This window comes from Rhipicephalus sanguineus, chromosome 1, assembly GCF_013339695.2.
Source record: "Rhipicephalus sanguineus isolate Rsan-2018 chromosome 1, BIME_Rsan_1.4, whole genome shotgun sequence".
In the NCBI taxonomy this organism is placed as follows: domain Eukaryota; kingdom Metazoa; phylum Arthropoda; class Arachnida; order Ixodida; family Ixodidae; genus Rhipicephalus; species Rhipicephalus sanguineus.
Window position 1 is genome coordinate 205,225,466 of NC_051176.1, and position 21,721 is coordinate 205,247,186.

A 21,721-nucleotide genomic window follows, 5' to 3' on the forward strand; every position below is an offset into this window, starting at 1 on the left:
AAAAAAGAGAGAGAGAGAGAAAGAGAGCGAGAATGTTTGCTTATAGAGCAATGTGTTTCGGGCACGAATGCAGAAGTGGTGAGTATACGTCTGTGTTGACCGCAGAATACTGAGGACACTGTTATTTTGCTTCGCACAGAAAAATCGACCATGTATACACAAGGGAATTCACAAGCAAACTGTAGTTGTCGATGATACAATGTTTCGCCGGAGTGTATTTTTTTATTTGTTTATTTTCACCAATGCACGATGGACATTTCTCGGTTAGTTTTTGCGACGCGACGTAAAAAAATAACACGCGGTTCACACTGCACAAGAAGCACGATAAACATTCGCTTTGTTGTCCGCTCTACATATAGTGCTTCGACGAAAGCCGGCACCTGCGCATGTATTACACGCATGACTCATAGTTGCCCGATGAAAACAATGCATTGTGCTCAGATGATGCCTACGTAGCGTACTCATGTCGCCGACAGCTTCGGCGCGGCGCAGTCTGCAGCAAGTTGACCGACGGGCACCGCCGGCCTGAGCTCCTCTCCTCGCTGCATGCAAGAGCGCTTGTCGCGACTGCCTGACCGTTCTCAGCAGTGAGACATCAGCATTGAACGGTGGACGCACTGGCCTGTCTTGATCAGATCTTCTTCTTGTAAGCGAATCCGGTGTGAATCAGGTGGAAGATTGAGGCCACCAGGCCGAGGACCTGTTCAGAGAAGCAATTGAATGAGCGGAACAACATATATCCAATGCGGAAATCAATGAAATGTTAGTTGTCGTGTGTTTCAGGGTCACGGCACTGCAACAGTAAAAGAGATCGTTTCAAAGCAGTGCTAAGAACGGATAATACGACCACATGAAACCCTTTCGTAAGTACGTTCTAATAAATAATGAAAACGAGCGATAAGTGCTTTGGAAACTATATATTTTGCGTTCTTGAGAACGCTAGCAGATCGGGTCGAGCGAATGGCGCATAGTGGGTCGAGTTATGGCACTTGTAGCAATCCACTTGGTATGTTCGATACGCCCGAGTACAAACGCAGGGTTACCCAAGAAGGAACCGTATATCACGCTCAAACGGGTAAAATCAGGTGCACGTAAAGGTCAAAGGACATGGTCAGGATGTGCTTGCTTGACACGACCTTTAGGTAGGAATATATAGGTTGTTTTATAACCTTCAGAAACACAGTTTAAAATATTATCAGTTCTAGATGGCACAATGTTGCTTTCTCGGCGTACACATGAACAGGTGGAACAACTTGGAGTACTCCTTACAATGATAAGTTAGATAACGAGAATTATGTCATCACTACATTGCTCAAATTGCTACGTTTCGAGATAAACAAACATGATTGTTTGCTGCTAGTAGCACTGAGTGTTTAAAATTAGTTTAACAGGAACCACAACAACCGTGCATATATACTTATTGATGAAAACAGGAGCTCTTTGAACCTGCAGCCACGGACTTTAAATTTCTGCGAGTCTTCGAAGGTGAGGTAATTGTTCACGTATATATAGCTATCACAAAAACACTTTTATTAAAAATTTCGTCCTTCGGCTATAGGTTCTGTGGTTATACACTGAAGGTCACCTCTATTTTTACGGCACAAAGATGAAAAAAATTGGTGCAACAAAGAAATAGAACCGCTCATACATGTTCAATATAGAATTGAAGTCTCATTTACCATAGACGGCTATTCGATTTTGCAAGCCTATCCTAGCGCTATTGCTCTTGAAAATATTGTTGACAAGAAAGCGACGATTTGGGTTCTAAGCGCACTCGCAAGGCAAGTGACACTTGAATACAAATACACAGTGGGTCTTTGTATTCTCTTGTCTCTTGCCTTGTGAGTGCACTTAGTGCCACTATGACATTTTGATTCACAAATGATTTCCACACCGTCAGGTTCTCTAGAAAATGTGCGCCTTGCTGGGACCGTGACATCGGATGCCGCCGCGCGCCATCCGAGATGGCGGCGGCTTACAGACAAGGCTCCCGCTGGCGCTGGTATATCGAATGACGTAGAGTTACTGTATATGCTACCTTTAGGTAGCATAAGGTAGCATATACAGTAACTCTAGAATGACCTATAGGGCAAATAATGGCTTCATGCCTACTACATAAATGAAGGCTCTAAAAACAGTATAATAGAACAAATATTGACCTATTATTGTTAATATATATAAAGATACATTATGATCTGCAGCTTTTGGGTAGATAAAAAATGCGTGCTGCACACTGATTTATTTTCTCACGGCACCCATGATCCATGGCGTTCACGTTGCAGTATTCTTGCCTTAATTTCCAGCTTTCTCCGAGGATGTGAAAAAATTATAGTTGCATGATCATAATGGAGGAGAAAATAAGTACGTGAGCTACAAATTTGTTGTCAGTGTTCTCTCTGATTATAGTATGTGCCTTATAAATAACTTGCAAGAAACGATGTTTCACGAAACACTGTGCAAAAAATTCCGGCAGATCCCACGCATTGTGGGGATCGATTTCATGCGAAGCAGTATAGTCAGCAGCTCTCTATGCCGGATTTTTTTTTTTGTCTTTTTGCCAAGTCTTACGAGGTGCAGGGATCGACGTGTTTGTGTAGGTTCAGTAGTTATGCGCATATAGTGGGCTTACCAGGCACGTCATGGCATGTAAAGGGTGTGGTCCGACGTAACGTCGGCGCTCACGTGCGTTACAGCACAGACGGTATACTTTTATCGAAACGAAGTGTAAGCAGCGTTGGTTGGCGTATATTCCTGCGGATACGAGCCTGCTGAGTCATAGGGGTATACATATGCAATATTTTTTGACATTGTCATAAAGCGGACAACCAACACTGCAACCACAACAGATATGTTAGGCAACCGTTGATGTAATTCTTATTTATGCTCTGTAGCGCGTTGTTGCTGGCTAAGGGTCGTTGCAGCAAGTTTGTCATTGTGTGTGTGGTATACATTAAAATCAGTAACAATAGCAGACGCTATATTTTCCTCTTGTTTAACCCATGCAAAGTGTCTTATAAAGTTTCAATGTATATTTTCGCTTAGCAATTGGTAGATTTTTGGCCTTGTTTGTGCGACATATTCATAGCGTTAAGCGCGGAACTTCCTTTCTCCTTTCTCCTCTTTTTCCTTTTCAATGAAACATTGTTGAAAGTTAGCGCCTAGGTGTGTATTACTTTCTGTCCCGTACCCGTCGTATCAGTTCCGCGCTTAACACCATGAATGTATTTTCGCCGTTCTTAGGTTGATGTATAGACTGAAACGCCTATGGCGCATACCCGCATAACGCGGCCCACGGTATGCGGGTACGTGCCACACGTGATGAGGGTAAGGGCTTCGTGACGCAAAGACAGGCTTGTAGTGTTATTCATGGCATGGCCTGTCAATCATATATTCGTCATACACTCATGTTCTCAGATTGGAAAATGTGACATCCATTCAGCAATTTTTTTTCATGTACAACAAACAGAAACGGCTTTGACGCTGCAGTATTGGTTATCTGGATTTGCTAAAATTGAACGATTTGCTTACCGAAAACCTGAAAGGATACTATCTTTCCTGAAACTGGAGAGTGAACGAAAGGCTATGAATGTTGAACAGCGCCTTTTGCGCAAGAAGTCGCTCGGGTAGTGAGTCTAATGACGACTGACTCCTTATGTATAGAATATGCTGTTGTACTTCGGACGTATACATAAAGGAACAAGAAAGGCGCAGTCGAATGACCACGACCCATGTATAGTCCTTTAAAATGCTCACCCCAGCTGCGATGGTGACGCCGTGGTAGCTGCTGATGATTGTTGAAACGCCGCCGCTCAGGTAGAACAGGAATGCTGTGCCGTGGAACACCATGTACTGCATATCGGAGAGAGATCAGAACAACGGAATCACTGTGCGATGTCTGCGACAAAGGAGCCGTTTCTTTCTGAAACGCTAAATAAGCGCAAAGAACTTTCTCGCTTGTCTGCGAGAAGCAGCGCCACAGTGGCTATCCCCTATAGTTTTACGCTGTACAGAAAAAAAAAAAAATGGAGATTGCGGTTTTATTTGGTATATACAGTGCGAAGGAATCAGATCAGCACTACACACCAAACGCAGACAAAAAGCGGTCGACTTGTGTATTTGAGACGACTAGCTTGCCGTTTTTCCTGACCAGATTCTATACTGCAACGCGCCTTTTTAAGGTTTGTCACGTGAAGTTGCGGTCTGACGTAACACAGCGGTGGCATTTCCTGCGCGCCCAGCGCGCACAATTTCGATATCGCGTCGATATAGGGGTCTTGAATTTCGATTATTATTTTGCGATAGCAATTTTATGGACACTCTCGGTTGGTTTTTGCCGTCGCCGTCAGGGCCCGTATATATATATATATATATATATATATATATATATATATATATATATATATATATATATATATATATATATATATATATAAGCGACAGAGAAAAATAATGCAGAAAATTTTTTTTGCGAAGCGAGGAATCGAACGGGCGACCTCTCGCTCCGCAGCGCGCGGCGTTACACGGCTATAGGCCACGAGAAATACGTCTTTCAGCATGCTAACGGTGAGCTATTTATGTACACATTTACTTCAGCATCCTTTCTTGGTCACCCACAAGATGGTGTGAAGTGCGCGCGGGGTGCGCTTTAAAGGTCGTCGCCCCGCTCGTTGCGTTGCGTGCGCGCTTCCTACCACGTCGATGCTCTTCGGCCTAGAGGGCGTGGTCGCCTGCGCGCGCGCTTATCTCGGGGCATGGGGGGGGGGGGGGGAGTTGTGTGTCTTATGCTTTCCCCTTCGTACAGAGCGTACGAAGGGGAAAGCACAAGACACACACACAACTACCCCACCCCCATCTCCCGATGTACACTCTAAAAAAAAGAGAGTCAAAAGAGGGTCATGGAACCGTGACTCTCTTCGGGTGTCCATCTGACCCCTTTTGGAAGGTACAGGCAGAGAAAAAGAGTTCGCATTTGGGAAGGAGTCACTGGACCCTCCTGAAGCGCGTTTCGATTGGCTTCGGTATTCGCAATGCCCACGAACTATAGGTGGCGCGCCGTGCTTTTCAATATGGCGCCAGGAGGAGGGTCAACCCGTTTGTTAGCATAGGAACAGATAGGACGTGCGGACGTACGGACCGTGCCACTTTCACCGGATGAAGTCATTAGCTGCGCTGAAATGGATATGAGACTAAAATACTTTCGCAAACCATGGAAAGTGCTAAGTACTCGCCACCTAATTATTTGCTGCGAAGTGAAAGGTTATATTTCAGCTCCGTTACCGTGCATAACGATGCTTTGCGAAATCCTGTGCGTGCTACATAAACCTGCATGAACTAGAATTGACGTATGAGCTGAACGGCACTCCGAGGTAGTACGTACCGAGCCTGCTTGACGGATTTTCCGCAGTAGTAGGCCGCCAGCGAGTAGCGCCATCGCTGCTGCACGGGACCGCACGTTTAACGTGGTGATGGTTTGCAAACATATAATACGCCGTCGTCATTACTTGCGCAGTCGGGAACGCGGAGTTACGTCTTCAACGGAACACAAGCATTTAACATCCCATTCAGTAGCGCTTGTGTCACAGCCATGCTGAGACTCTGTGCAATTCACTTCACTCGCATGTTGCTGGTTCGATCAGAACAATCGAAACATGAATATCGAAAAGAATGTACACGTATGCTTTTCGCAAAGTCGAAGAAGTTAGCCGAGAGGCGTGGATTGTGGCCGTGACTGCACGTTCCATCGCTCTAACCATTTCGCTCTTCGTTGGTCGAGCTCGAGCGTGTTGGCGGCATGCGGCGCTCCATAATATCCACAATAATCGTGATACATGCAATGCACAAGAGGAACTATGCTTTTACTTTGATCTCGCTCAAGGATATTATACATTAAATACAATCAAAGTGACTTACGAGCGTGAAAGAACATTAACGCACGAGGGGACGTGAAGTGCAACTAGCTCTTCGTGAGTTATCAGCTGGTGGTTCATCGTCGCTGTCACTCTCGGTGCTTTCACAGTCTTCTAAGTCCAGTGAAAAATCCTCGTCGTCAAGATGGTTTCTTTCAACATCACTGCTGAAAGCAATCTGAAGAATTTCCTCCGCCGAACGACTTCGACCACTCCGCGTCACCACGTTTACAATGAGAGAGACGTCTGGGTGAGGAGAACATCTTGCTTGCAGACCGGTCAACAAGCAAATCGCTTGCAGTGTGCTGCCACCTATCAACAAATGTACAAAAACAAGCGGCGCAGCGGTGGCTATGAAACCCACCACACTGGCGAAGGACGGACGGCGTGGATGAAAAGCGTTCGCTCCATGAAAGGCGTCGAGCAGACGCGTCCTCGAATGATTGAAACGTCGCTCGCACGATTCGTAACAGCGCTTTGCTGACAAAGGATAGAGGCCCTATTTTAATGTATCGCCAACTTGAGATCGCTCAGTTATACAAGAGCACATCGCGAGCCCGCGCGACCTCCCGCGTACAGTGTTATGGGACTCATGCACTACAAGAAACACTGACCAATGCTATATGCAAGTAAAACAGGGTGAGCTTCAACTGAATATGTCAGACGATAACATTTAAGTAACCTACGTGGCTACAGAAAGCCTCGCGAAGCTGATAGTATGTGTACGCTGTGGGCGAGCATTGAAAGCGCGAGTTGCCACGTATTTTCCCGAAAACTTCGCATCTCGCAAGAACGAATCAGATTTTTCGTGTCACGGAGGGCCCGGTTTGTTCACTGATGCAGGGACCATGCAAAGTCGTAGTGTTCCTTTCTTGCCAACGCGTTAACACTGAGGCTAGCACAGCCGCACAAGGGAGCGACTGCATAGTGCCGCCATTTTGTCGTCTACTAACCCTCCTCGAGAGGACGCTCCTGAATTCCGCTCGGTGGCGCGACAGTCTATGGGCATTGCCATGGGCATTGCGAATACGGAAGAGCTTGCCCTTTGGCGCCGTTGTCGCGCCTTGCTCGGCCACGCAGAGGGGGTTGGCGCCGGGGTGGCGCGCCGCTCTCCTCTCTCAGTCGTCTCAGTCAGTCTCAGTCTCCTGGTCCATTGGAATGCGTTGCGTGGTTGTGTTGGTTGCGCGTCTTCGGTGGTGTTGATGGTGTTGACGCCGGCTCCGTGCACGAAGTGACGCTTGGAGGGCGGAATATTCATGGAGCTGCGGACACCGACAACGGGTGCCAGTTAACGGTGAGTGTACTGCTTTCGTAGGTACTAATTATAGAGTTTTAGCTGGGCGTCTGCAGCAGCTCTGCGGAATCTGCCAGCCATTTCCAACAGTAGCCCGTGTCCGCGGGGCTGTTGTGGATGCCCAACTAAAGCTGTCAGTTAACGAGTTGCCACCGTTATGCGCGTTGCTGTACTAGCTCCCATAAAGCGAGCGATGCAAACAATTATCGGGGGTCATTTATTGCTGATCGCACGTCGTGTTTGCACTACTGAAGGTGCAAGATGTCGTTTTGAGATGCACTTTAGTCTACTTCATAATAACATTTCCATCGACCTTGAGTGTGCAGCGTGCTTCCACGCGTGGGAACGTGAAAAAAAAAAAAAGCCTGTGTACAGAACGCTCAGACGCACTATATCTAATGGTTTTTGTTGGCTTAAAGACGGTAGTTTGAGGTGCAGATATAGTACGGTGGCTTCCAGAACGTACGCGGTAGTCATTCAAGTTGGACACGCCTCGCCGGTAAAGTGAAAAAGCTCTAGACTCTCGACGGCGCGCGTTGTTGCGGCCGCCGGCGTGCACTCTTTTCCCTCGTTTCTGTTTGCTGTTTTCGTGGTTTGCATACACTGCGATGACGTTGGGCGCTATAACAGAATCGAGTGAGTGTACGTGATTGTGGGAGTTATGTGCGCTAATTCTAGAATATGACATGTCTGATCTCGACGTAGACGGCGTACGCACGCGCTGGGTGTCGTTCGGGCCCTAGTACTCGCATCTGTTTATCTGAGTATTCAAGGATGGGTTACGTTTGTAAAACATGCGGTCAATAACCGCTCACGGCATGCCCCTGGCTGCCGGAGGATGTGCTTTGTTGTTTTGTTGTTAGCCTTTATTATGTCTGTGTGAACCACTTATTGTGTAGGCTTTGCAAACCTTTGCTGCAATTTCATTTTCTCATCATAATATCACGTTCTGCTTTTCAGATACCGTTTTTCATCGTGCTCACGCTGGACAGGAGCGACAACCTAGCAAGCCACAAGTCTGATGCCTCAAGCCGTCACCACTTTTTGATTTATTCTTAATCATATGGAAACATGATGGCGATTTCTGCTGTTTATTTAGCACCATATGACACTGTGCACATCACAGTCACACATTTTAGTTGGCTATACTCATAGAAGCATGTAAATGAGGAATACCCAAACTTCTTAATTGGAAATCGCAGACCATCTTTTCGCGCTTTCTATATAACTTTGCTGGAAAATATGTGTTGTTTTGACGAGTTTTATTAAAATAATGCTAAAACTGAACTATTCTTTTTTTACAGTCGCTGGGCAGAACGGCAAGTATTATTGGACTTGCTTAAAATGAATACTCCACTATTTTCAACAGTAGTCGCGCAAAAGTAGAGCAAGGATCAAATGAGTAGCTTAAAATACTTGTGGAGTCGCTTGATGCTTCGGTGTGGGTCCCTTGACCCCCCTAGGAGCGTTACCGGCAAGAGTCGTCTGACTCCCTATAAGTGGTAACGTGATCCTCCGGATGAGAGTCTTTCCACTCTTCCTAGAGGGTCAGGGGACTCTCCTAGAGCGAGCCGATCCTGACCCACCAAGAGAGTCACCGTGACTATTTAAAGAGAGTCCTATACGTGGCAAGTCAGAACTCTCCGAAAAGAGTCACGCATACTCTTTTTTTTTTCTTAGAGTGTACAGAGCGTACGAAGGTCACTTCGCACGCTACAGGGGCCGCGTTTGCGAAAGGAGCGCGCTGTTCAAACAGAAATAAGTAACAACTGTGACAGTTGTTAGTTCGCCCTCGTCCTGTGTGTACCTGTGCGTTAGTTTCGTGCGTCCTGCTTTATGTTTGAGCAGCGCGCTTCAAGTGTCGAGCTGTGGCGCATGATAGTTCGCGCTCGTCCTGTGTGTGTTCTTTTTGTGCGTCCTTTGGGCTTGAGCGACGCGATGGAAATTTTGAGCTGCCTTCCGTTCTCCGCGTTACATTTTAATTTGTTGCTATCGCATTCATGGCTTCGCCGTTGTGGCGAAACTGTGACTTTTAATCTATAAAATTGCGTGAGTTTTGGGGGATTTATGAAAAACTGGGTATGCCATAAATTGTCACGTTTCACAGCTTTTCCATGTAAAGAGGTGCCCTCAGGTTAATAGTTAAAGAGTTAATTAAGAAATTTTGTTAGGCTCAGAACGTTCTTTCATTCTCTGTTCGAACGCGCCCGCTGGCATAAAGCTCGCCTTCTTCTTTTTCGTAGAATGAGCGCAGTAAATTCAACAATGGCATAACAGTAACAGAAAGTATAATCTCGTGCACCACAAGTTCGGTGCATGACGTGGCCTGCGTATGGCTATGGCGCGACAGCATGTCGCGCCGGCCACTTTGAAGTACATGCATATATATATATATATATATATATATATATATATATATATATATATATATATATATATATATATATATATATATATATATATATATATATATATTGAAGCCAAGGAAGGCAACATTATGCGTAGTTTTTGACTGTGGTGTAGTAATCATGAGGAATTGAAGTGGACGAAAACACAACTTGCCGTCGGTAGGAACTGAACTTTCTTTCGTGGTTCCAATACGTGCATCTCGGCGGATCAGGGCTACATTCACCAAAAGCACTTGCGCTATAATCGTTCGTAAGGGAAATTTTCGGTCAGTCCCGATGCCGGATTAGTGAAGACCAATGACGAGGAGCACTTACGAAAGGAAGTTTTGTGAACTCTGCCCCAGATAATTTTTGAGTAGCAGTCGTTCACATGAACCCGACAACGTACAGGCGGGTCCGCTTGTTCGGTCGTCGGTTCCATGTAGTGGGCGGACTGGGTCAGCCCGCGACTGCGAAATTCAGTGGTTACGTAGTGGACCCGCTGAGAACGCGGCCGGGTCGGTTTGAGTATATATTAAAAACGAAGTCAGCTGGTTTACTTACGAATAGAGTCGTCGGTAGCAGAGTTCCAGTAGCAGAAAATGCCGACGAGACGAGTATCAGGAAAGACATTACCCAGAAGGCGAATGATATGAGAATGAGGAAGAGGACGGCGCCCCTGGTGAGCCACAGCATCGCCAAGGAGAACACAATGATCCCCAACACCTGAAAAGATTGAAGGAAGTCTTTCTCGATTACGCGCAAAGAGGCTCCTAGACATGCCTGACTGATAATTAACGCCTACGCATCTGTTGGCTAACTGTTCTGGCACAAGTGCATGATACGTGTGATTGCGGACGCTTTTGGTTCTTCCTTTTTACAAGACCACACACACACACACACACACATATATATATATATATATATATATATATATATATATATATATATATATATATATATATATATATATATATATATATATATATATATATATATATGAGAGATAGATGCGTGTGTTTGTGGCTATTATTATATAACATTAAAAAAAATATCTATGTCTTCCTATAGCTAGGACTTTAATCTTTAATATTGCAGACTCTTTAGTATAGGCAAACTTCCTTTGCTATCGCGGTTAGTAAACGTCAAAAAGTTTGGGTGTCAAAAATGGCCAAGATTAGCATAACTTAATTATGTACAGTACTGACCACTTTCCCTGAAGAGCTCTGTATAGTGTGCACATATATTTGCAATTTGTTGTCTTAGTTTTCTGATTTCTGATTATTAAAACTGACTATTACATAAGATATCGTATGTAAGTCTCTGAACACATAGCCTTTTTTGTTTAATTTTTAATTTCAGAAAACGGCGTAAACATCATCGTTATTGATCACATTAAACCTAGACGTGTACCGTTAACGCCTCCCCACTGACACTGCCGGTGAGACATCTTTTCACGTCTTATATCTCGCTGCTTGTGCACCGCGACATTGTTATTAATAGCTTCAGCACAGAAAGTATGTCCGAGGAAACAATGCAAACATGTATTACTTTGTGTGCCCTAAGGCAGATTGTTTTGAAGAAGGGAGTTCAGCTGAAGGCATCTCTGCATCTTTCATGTCTTAGTGTAATATTTTTTTTTTTTTTTTGCGCACACTGCGATACTGCAACAGAGCAGGTCAGGACTATAGAGAGCGCACTTATGTTCTCATTGTCACCCGTATTTATTACACTAGTGAGATTTCGTCTCGTATTCTGAGTTTTTGGACTATAACATGCTTGTCGTGGCAGCCTGCTACATTGGATATTTGCAAGTAATTGCACATTTTATACCTATGTTACGATTTTTTTCCTTCGAGTTCAATTTGGGTCAGATATATGTTACGGTATCTCATAACGTCATCATATATGGGCGTGCCACTATACGTTTCGTAACTCATTTTACCATGGGGTATGCAGCTCTGCCTGGGTGCGTTTTATTCCACATGTAAGCCCTCCTTTGGACACTCCACCGTATTCATTCTAAGTGTGCTACATGGATGTATACAGCAAGTTTCCAAATCAAAAGATATATGCGGCGCGACTCTTTTTAGTGTTACTTTACAGCGTTTGCACAACCGAGCGTAATTTGTATACACACGAAACACAAGCGGGAGCACTGCGTTGATAATTAGTGACTGTGCACCTTATGCGTTCATTCAGTGTAACGTACAGACGCGCGTTGACGCTATATAGAGACGCGCAGGGAATCGCCACGCCTCTTGTCCGGCACAGCCGCGAACTGGCAACTGCCGCGAGGCGATGCTCCCTTGCGCGACAAGCGGAGTGCATGGGCGTACCATTTCGATGGCGGTCATCAGGCCACTTATCGTTGAAATGAAGCCCTGCTGCACGGAGACGAACTTGATGGTTGGTCCCTCCCGGACCACTGTGGTCCTGATCGTGGTCGTGGTACTCGCCATGGCGTTTTTCACTGCGCGCGCTCTGATCGTGTACGGGAGCGGCGCGAACCGTGGTTTCTCGCTGCGCCCCTTGTCCAAAATTAGAGGGCCCAAGCGCTGCCCTAAAGATAGCGCCGGCCCCGCCTTGGTGGCCTCCTTAGCCAGCACCCATCGCTGCTAGGGACGCAACGGTGCGATTGGCCTGCGCCAGCAGGGATTGGCCTCACAATGCTCGTCTCCGCTGTCCGTGCGTGCGAGACCGCGTGGGCGGGTGCGTGATACACGACGCTGCGCGGATGGAAATTCAGAAACATACGAGATCATTCTGCCAAAGCCCGTGGCTTCTGTGTTGGCGCTTTCACACGCCGGTCAGCGCTCATTAATGAGTCAACGTTTAAAAGTATTTTCAGCACCTGAGTACGTCCTTAATTTTGTGTTGGATGATATAACAGAAAACGTCTAGTCGTAAAACTTTCGAGAGACTTGGCGCTCTACTGGAAGTTTTGATGTTGGTACAAGGCCATATAGACTGCCGCTGTTCGCGCGCCCCAACCTGGGTGCGTGGCACATGTAGGTAATCGTGTTTGAAGATTGGAACATTGGCAGTTGTGCCTCTGGCTGAATCAGAACATTTTCATGAAATAAATAAATTCAAAGGACGAGAGAAAGAAAGAAATAGGTGGCACGCTACTGCTGTAAGTACATCTCCAAACTTCTACTCTGATGTCGAGGTTTTGACGGAAGCCCGTCTGGTCGGAAGAATAAGAAAAAATTCAGGCAGCTTCGCCCTATAGTGGTGCCAAGCCTGAAGGAAGTGCGGAGATGGGCAGCCTTCTTTGTTTCTCTTCGGTTTTCTCTTTCTTTCCTCCTCCTCTCTTTCTTTCTTGTTCTCTTTTCCAGTTTTTTCAGTCCTTTTTTCTCTCTTTATTTCTATCCATTTCAATTTTCCTTCCTATTTCTTCCCTTTCTTTCTCTTTCTTGCTTGCTTCCTCTTTTTTTCTTTTTTATACGTGGTTTTGCCTGCGTTACGCCAAGCGACGACAGCATACGACAGCCCGGGCCACTAAAGTGCTCCGCACTTGATATCATCAACAAGACGCTCGAAGAACAAGAGGAAGAAGACTTGTCCTGGGCGGAGCGCGCGCTCCATGTGCTGCAGATGGCTATGGGCTAGACGTGGTTTTACCAGCGTTACGACAAGCTACATGAGACGACGACAGCATACGATCAGAGCTAGCCCGGGCCCCTAAAGTGCTCCACACTTAAAAGTCATTAAGGCTCCCCTGACGGGAGCCTTGTTCACAATTTCTGAACAATTCTCAACAAAAGTGCGAACAAGGCTCCCGTCAGGGGTGCCGAAACGTCTTATACTTATTCTTTTGTGGTCGGTTCTAGTCTGTAGCGAAGAAATACTTCAAATTGAGATTTCGCTGTTTCTCTTTTTTTCTTTTTTGTTATCAGTAGGTATGGCTTCTGAGCTTCTAAACAATGACGGACAGTTTATGCTAAACACCCCGGCGACATTCTTTCGCTGACTATAGACCTTTTGCATCGGGCGAGGAGGACCGGTCTGACAACCAGCGCTTTCCTCCTTTTTGGCTCGTGCGGGACGGCGCGGAGTGTGCGGGCTGGTGCGTGGCGTTGTCGAACAATTTTTGCGTGTTTTAGCTCGACCTGCGGATTTTCTTCTCTTTTATTGCTATTTGAGCCAGCGAAAGGTCAACGGGAAGCCACTGTGCTGTTTTTGGTTCTAACAACTTCAGATAAAAAAAAAAAGGAAACTGCTGCCTGAATAAGTATGCAACACACATCACCAAACGCGGAGCGTTTGTAGACTCTTCAAGGTACATCGCTTGTGTTACGTTACAAGTTCTATATCGGCAAGTGCCGCAATATATCCGGAATGCCCAGTGTTCCACTCAGTCAAATGACAATCGGATATGGCCCGATTGGCGAACAAACATAAGTGGTCAAGAACGGCCCTGTCCGGTGAAGTGCAAAACATCTAAGCACCACTCGAGTAGCCACCTGTGTTGTTTTCGCTTCGTTTTATTATTATATTTTAGTATGATGGGTGTTTGGTCAAAACAATTAGCTTCGTAGCTCGGCTCAACACGGTGATCGCTGCGGTTGATGTATTAGCACGGACGAAAAATCACTCACTTCGCAGCGGGGTAACCGTCATGCATAAACTTAATTTGTGATCCGCACCGGCCTTGCAAAACCCGAACATTCACTGAACACTACACGAAAATGACGTGGCGAGATCCTTGTGGTGAGGTTCCGTAGTAGCACACAATGTTGCCACAACGTTGAAGCCACTTTTTCAATGTAGCGGCAACGTTGGAAAGGAGATTGAAAGAAGCGAGTGGAAAGGAGCAAAACCCCTGAAACTTTAGAGGCGCTTAGCCGTGCTCCCCATTGGGCTACAAAAATTATCGCCTTTTTCTTCTTTCCTAACCATATACCACCGCCAACTATAGAAAGAATTAGGTGTCACCGTGTCTAGAAATGAACAAACGCCCACGACTCCGAGCGCCAGGCCGAGGTGACCGTGCCTCTAGCTCTCTCCATCGTAAAAAGCGGTGGGCGCCCGGCGGCACCGGAAATGGAACGCGTCACCCCTCCCTCGTTGGATATTGTCCACTTCAGAGTTACCCCTCACACTTAACTGAAAAAACGACATCAGCTCTATGCTGGCCCAACGTGCATGGCCGACCTGGCCGGCCATGGCCCGAACTGACCTTGTAGACTCGTGGGGCACAGCTGGATCGAATAATCTTGTGCGAATAATATATAGTGCAAAAAATGACAGCTGACGCTCAACGCTCATACAAGAAATTTTCGCTGACCGAGAAATAATGCGTGTAGGAAAAAAATTTGCGCCCACAGATATAAAGCGATGTCGGCTTGTCGCTGGCGGGTTGTCGGTTGTACCTGGCCAACGTTTGGCCGCCCGATCTCGAGCATTGGGTGCCGACTCTTTCCCTATCATTTGCCGACCGTTGGATGAACGTCTTCGGCCAATAACAAGCGTAATTTGTTGCCAATCAGAGCCCCGTGGGCCGCCATTGGTCGGCCAACAATACCGGTTGCCGAGCGCTGTCCATCTGTTTGCCAACCATCGGCCGTCGGCCAATTTCACTTGAGCAGTAACTCTAGTCCACTCATGACCACTGCTTCGGTAATCGCGAAAAAGTAGTAGTAGTGGTTTGCGGACAAGAAATGCTCATATTTCTGCAACACATAAGTAAAGTGTTCTAGAAAGGGGTAGTGGGCTGACTGGAGGCCGTGCACTGACGCACTTTATGTCTCACCTGGTAGATGGCGCCACCACCACCTGCAATGTAAGCGACGCGTTGCTGCCCTCAGCGCGAAGGTTAGTTTGCCAGCGCTTCAAGCACAAACTACTCTTGTGCAACCTCATAGCCATTTTCGTTGCTTTTTTTTCTTTTGCGTGAGCATATTCTTGCTTTGGCCGTTGTTCTGGCGCATGAAGTATCGCTAAACATGTGCGCGTCATCAGCGGGCGCCGGATGCAATATATGCTGTAAACCGCCAGTGTTGTATTGCAGTAGCGAGCTCTCGCTTAAAAAAAAAAAAAGATCTCGCAGTTTTATTGCGTTTAGATAAATAATTAATTTATGGGGTTTTACGTGCCAGAACCACTTTCTGATTATGAAGCACGCCGTAGTGGAGGACTGCGGAAATTTCGACCACCTGGGGTTTTTTAACGTGCACTGACATCGATTGCCTTTAGATAAAAGAGACTAATATTTTCATGCTAGCGTTTGTACTCGGTAGTCTCTTTAGTGAGGTCATACTCTCACTAAATAAAACAATATTACTACAAACTTAAGCACCTTACGCGCTCTCAGTTGATATATTCTCCTGAAAAGTACAAGAAAATGTGTGGGAGTGCACAGCAGGAAAGACCTATCCTAATCATGCCCAAGAAATAAAAGACCGAAATTAAGGGTAGACCATGCAATCAGATTTTGCTTCTTGAAGACCCCTCACATGCTGGAAATTATATTTGGGTAAGAAATTGCATGCAGACACCGCTATCAGTTGAGTGCAAAATTCAGTTAGCAATTCTGCTGACACTATAATATGCCTCAAAGGTTCATATGCACTCTTTTCTACAGAACTATTTGTCCGCACTCCTGTATTTAGAAAAATGAATTTGTAATGAAGGTGTGGAAAAATGTAGACAACAATCGTTCGCGGAAATAAGTGAAAAGTTTATTTGGTGGGGCAGCACAATGACCTCATATACTCCACAAAAGCCATGCGTATCAATCACTTTCATTTTTTTTTTTTCAAAGTGAAAACAGATGGAAAAAAGCTGAAATAGCTTGAAGAGGGCCTTGCCCCATTTTGTACTTATCAGCGTGTGCGGCAAAAAGCATGTCTCCTAAAACAGCCCAATAGATGCTAGAAAAATACTCACAAAGAGACGCTAAATATTTTCAATAGCATACTTAGCATAGCATAAATTTAAAAAGTTCACAAAAGCACATGAATACTCAACACATATTGTTCACACATTAAGTGAAGACACTGAATCGGAAGAAATACTAAAAAAATGACAAATAATAGACACATTTCCATTCAAACGCATGCATTTTTATACAGATCTACTGACGTTCTGGTAGATCATATTAATCGCACTGTTGATGGTACGCCAGGGATCAAAGCCACCATTCACAATTGAATTAAGGGTTTATTGCTATAGTATGCATGGCGAGTGGCAATTAACATACTATCTTGCTTGTTTTTCAAATCTGGCATTTTCTTGTATTTGGGTCAGTGAAACAGAAAAAGAATATTCAGAGAAGATTCATACTTCAAGTTTAACCTACACTTGTAAAATCTAAACGCAGGAACAATAATAAAATTTAAAAAATCTTCTATAGCAAGGAAAAAAAAATTAAGTGCAGCGGCTTATCTTGAAGTGCTTTGCTTTTTGGCGTTTGCCTGCTCTGTCTGTGTTTAGCCCCTTAATGTAAAAATGAAGTCGCGTAACAACATAGAATTGGATTATTTTTTGAGAGAGCATTGAGGCATGGCTTCGGCACCCAACCTCTTGCCAAAGCCTTGCTTTCACAATGGTCAGCACATCTAAAATGCTGTCTGCACGGAGTTCTTCACATGAAAAGCAGCCCGTGAACAAGCCTTGCTACCAATCTACATTATTCACAACTACAGGAACTGAAAAATGAAACGTATTGACGAAGCAATGCTCGGCCGAAAACCTGCAGCGACGACGAAACACAGCAGCAGCCCTACAGTATGGTACCTACAGCAGCGGGGCGAAGGCGCGAAGGCTCCCATTGCTGACGATGGTAGCGCCGCCATGCGGGCACTCAGGAAAACGAAAACTCGTTTACATTTTTTGCGCCGCGGCAACGTACCCTCTCCCCGGAGAGTGGGCTCACTACCCAAAATATTCTAGAACACTATAACATAAGGGAGCACTCAGCACGGCTCAGCGTCTTTGGGGGGAGGGCATGCAGTGAAAGAAGACAGCTAGGGGAAGGAGAGGCCACATTCTGGCATTTCCTTGCTGTTCTCTCTCTCACGATGGAGGCGAAATGCTGGAAATGCGAAAACCACAGGTGGTTGAAATTATCCGGAGCCCTCTACTTAGACCACAGTCGCTTTGGGACCAACCAACTTTTCCCTCTCATTCCCAGGGACTCCCCCCCCCCTCCCCCATCGGCTTTTATCGCGGACATGTCGCCCATAAACTCTGTGTTCACCACGTTCACCATGTGTTCCAGAGGGGTCTCCCTTTTCGGAGGTGCACTGAGGTACGGGGGCGGAGTCACTTTTCTTTTTGTTGTTGTTCGTTTCCTGACGTCACTTCCGTTTCTTTTTTTTTCTTCTTTTTCGCGTAGAGTTGCCAGGAGCGGCTGCATGTTTTCAAAAGTCTTTTTTTAACACGAAAGTGTTTTATGCCGGGGTCCACCACTGCTCCACTGACGCATTTCCGTCACGGATATGACGTTGTAAAATATAAAGACTAACATATGACAAAGAAAAAACTAGGAAGAAGAAGTTCCGTCACCTGGAATCGAACTCGCGACCTCTCGATCACCAGCGCGCAGCGCGAAACGACTCCGCCACAAACGGCACGTTCTTCGTCATACTAACGGCGTGCTATTTATATACACCATTTGCCAGTGGCGGTACTTAGAGATCAGGGTACATCAGCGTGTTTTCGTTATCACTAGCGAGATGGCGCGAAGGGCTCGAAGAGCGCGCTTTAAATGTCGTCGCCCCCCGCGTTGAGATGAGCGTGCGTCTCTACAGGGCGTGGTCGCTCCTGCGCGCGCGCTTATCTTGCACGTCTTGCGCTCTCAGCGCAAGTTTGCGTTCAAGTTACAGAGAGCACGAAGGTCATTTCATTCACTGCAGCGGCCGCTTTTGCGAAAGGAGCGCGCTGCTCACAAACAAATGTTACAACTGTGACAGTTCGCGCTCATCCTGTGTATACTTGTGCGTTCGTTTCGTGCATCCTCCTTTGTGTTTGACCAGCGCGCTTTAACTGTCGAACTGTAACAGTTGTTAGTTCGCGTTCATCCTGTGTATGTTCGTTCCGTGCGTCCTTTCTGCTTGAGCAACGCTTTGGAAGTTTCGAGCTGCTTGCCGTTCTTCGCGTGACATTACAACTTGTTGCTATAGCATTCATTCCTTCGCCCTCGGGGCGAAACAATGCACAACAAACGCTCAACTGTCTGTGAAGACGCGTTTTACTTTCGTGTTATACCGATTCCTATGACAGAGGGATCAACCATGTTTTTTTCTTTTTGCGCGGGTAGGAACAACGCTGTGGCCAATCCCCCTCGTTGGTATGAGCCGGTTTCCTTAGGGCAAACAAACAAACGCTGTGCAGAGACCTTTAATCGCGATTTGGCTAACCTCAGAGCCAAACTCGATCCGTGCCGGCCCTGATCGCGATCAAAAGTGTTCGTACGACACCGGTATATGACACGGTATGAAAGCAAGCTTGACGGCTCGCAGAAGTTCGAGCCATCGTGGTGACCGCTGTTATGACGGTGGATACGCAGGTCGTTGAAGGCGCACGTAATATTTCCGAGGTTATTGTCGTGATCGACTTGAACATAAGCCTCCTGTGTTCTTGAAGAATCTGACCTGGAAACTGGACTCGCTTGAGCGCTGGCCAGACGTCGGCTGAGTTCAGTAACGAACTCTGGAATTAAAACTGCTGAACGAGTTGGCTGGGTGAGTGGAGTATAGTTAATGCGCGCTAAATATGTTAATACTTTAATGAGGACGCGTCCAATGTCGACCGCATCCTGGATTATTACGTTGGCCGTCGTTCCAGTACCAAGCAGCTACTTGGTGGCCCGTGGGCTGGCCGTATGTCGTATCCAATCTTTACTCGCGCGTCGCAGGCGCACGAACAATAAATCGAGCAATGTTGCAGGAACAAAAGCAACAAACCGTGTATCATTGTGTCACCATAGAGAAAGGTATCACTGCCACTGTCATAATAGCCGACACCACGATGGCTCGAACTTCTGCGTGCCGTCGAGCTTGCTTTCACACCGTGCCATAATACCGGTGTCGCACGGACACTTTTGATCGCGATCGACAGCCAACGTATCCAGGATGCGGTCGACAGTTCGGCATTGAACTCAGCTTACGTCTGGCCAGCGCTCAAGCGAGTCCAGTTTCCAGGTCAGATTCTTCGGGAACACAGGAGGCTTATGTTCAAGTCGATCACGACAATAACCTTGGAAATATTACGTGCGCCTTCAACGACCTGCGTATCCACCGTCATAACAGCGGTCACCACGATGGCTCGAACTTCTGCGAGCCGTCAAGCTTGCTTTCACACCGTGTCATATACCGGTGTCGTACGGACACTTGATCGCAATCATGGCCGACACAGATCGAGTTTGGCTCTGAGGTTAGCCAAATCGCGATTAAACGATTAAACCATGCAGCCGACCTTGATGCAGCGATCAAATGTGCCCGTGTCCGCAGAGAACATCGTGTCAGCCTGTCGGCGCTGTCGGGTTAGTCGGGTCCATGCTCTGCAGTGTTGTCCCTCCTACCCGCGCAAAAAAAAAACAAAAACAAAAATAATGACTTCAGAAAACATACAGCCGCTCCACGCAAAAAAAGAAAAAACGGAAGTGACGTCCGGAAACGAACAACAACAAAAAGAAAAGTGACTCCGCCCCCGTACCTCAATGCACCTCCGGAAAGGGAGACCCGTTCCAGAGTTGGTCCAGACCAACGTTTGTCCAGACCAGAGGTGGCCAAACGAGCGCCGCGAGCTGCTCGAGTTGTTCGCGGCCGCCGCTAGGTTCGCGAAGGGTCTGTGGGCCGAAAGACGCGCATCGCAAGCTTTCGCTGTGCTGTACAAGCCGGTTATTTTTCTGGCTGGCAGATCTACATGCGTTTTTTTTCCACTCATTGAGGCCTTAAGGCATGCTTGAGGCCATGGAGGAAGGCGGAGACACGGTGGTAGAAGAGGAGAGGTGGCCAAACGCGCCGCGCGTGTCGCAATAGTGCTTGAGTTGGTGCCATTTCTCCGCAAGGTGGCAGCATGGGTACTGTGGGCTAGGCACCCTATGTGGGCTGATTTCTCAGACCAGGCTGGCGGACTGGTCTGCTAGTGTTGCGGCCCCCTGGGTCCCAATCTAGCCCCCCGTCCAGTCTGGTTCCCCCATTCCCACTCCCATTTATCAGCAATAAAGTTTATTCCTCCTCCTCCTCCGCTCCGGGTCGTTTGAAAGTACGTAGCCGGCGTGTGTCGCCAGCATTCAAACTGAATTTTCATGCCTTCGACTTTTGAGCAAGATCTCGAGCTTTACGGTGTAATGCTGTACACCGGAGACGTCTTGAATAAAGAGTTGCCGTCGCTTAGAACAGGCTTTACGCGCGGATTTACGCTTGCAGTGTGACTCCAGACACGTCGTTCATTCCTTGTTTGTTTATTTTTTAATTTCTTTATTTTGCATCTGAAAACCTTACGGTGACTAACGCGTCATTGCCAAATGAATCACGTTTTAAACCAATATCTTTTTAATATTTTCACGATCAAGTACATCTGTTTTTTATCTTCCTCATTGCAATATGGATAAGAAATGCTTTATTAATGTACGAATGTGCAGGAACAGTACTTCTTCCCAAAACTACCATTGGCACACACACATACACATATATTAAGCATAGGTGACGCGCGTGACAGTTAAATTACGTTGCAGTCAGAATATCATAAATTAACGACGTCCATATATAAGCTTAGCTCTGCATACAATAACGTGAAAACCAAATATTTTTTACTCTGTACTCTCACCGGTGGGAATTTTCACGCTTCCGAAAAAAAAAAAAAAGAAAATACTCGGGCGTCCCCTCATGGGAGGCCTAGGCCCGGCCACTTAAACCTGCTGGTTTCTCCTAATAAGGTTTATTCCTCCTCCTCCTCCCTCGGGCGTCCCTTGCGATCGGCACTCTGTGTCAGCCTTATCGAGATTACCCGCGCCGATCACAAAATTTTAAGCTCGAAGCCTGGTACACTTACTTTTGTGGGCGAAGCTGGCAGACAAAAAGCTATTAAAAACACAAACTACGTTTTAACCGGCCTTTACAGCACAGCGATAGGGTTCGATGCGCTAGAAGGGCCAAAGAAAGTAGGGGATAGTTGGTTGT

The 21,721-nt window shown here is 46.4% G+C and overlaps 1 protein-coding gene across 1 annotated transcript; it reads right to left on the bottom strand.

Annotated features, from left to right (window-relative positions):
• Positions 1–264: 264 nt before the first annotated feature.
• On the bottom strand, positions 265–12,159 carry LOC119406024 (uncharacterized). The gene is made up of 4 exons (XM_037672872.2): positions 11,927–12,159; positions 10,152–10,313; positions 3,754–3,849; positions 265–700 (listed from the first exon to the last, which is right to left on the bottom strand). Exons 1-4 carry the CDS (start codon positions 12,047–12,049, stop codon positions 632–634), a joined length of 450 nt encoding a protein of 149 aa, XP_037528800.1. The 5' UTR covers positions 12,050–12,159; the 3' UTR covers positions 265–631.
• Positions 12,160–21,721: the final 9,562 nt, after the last annotated feature.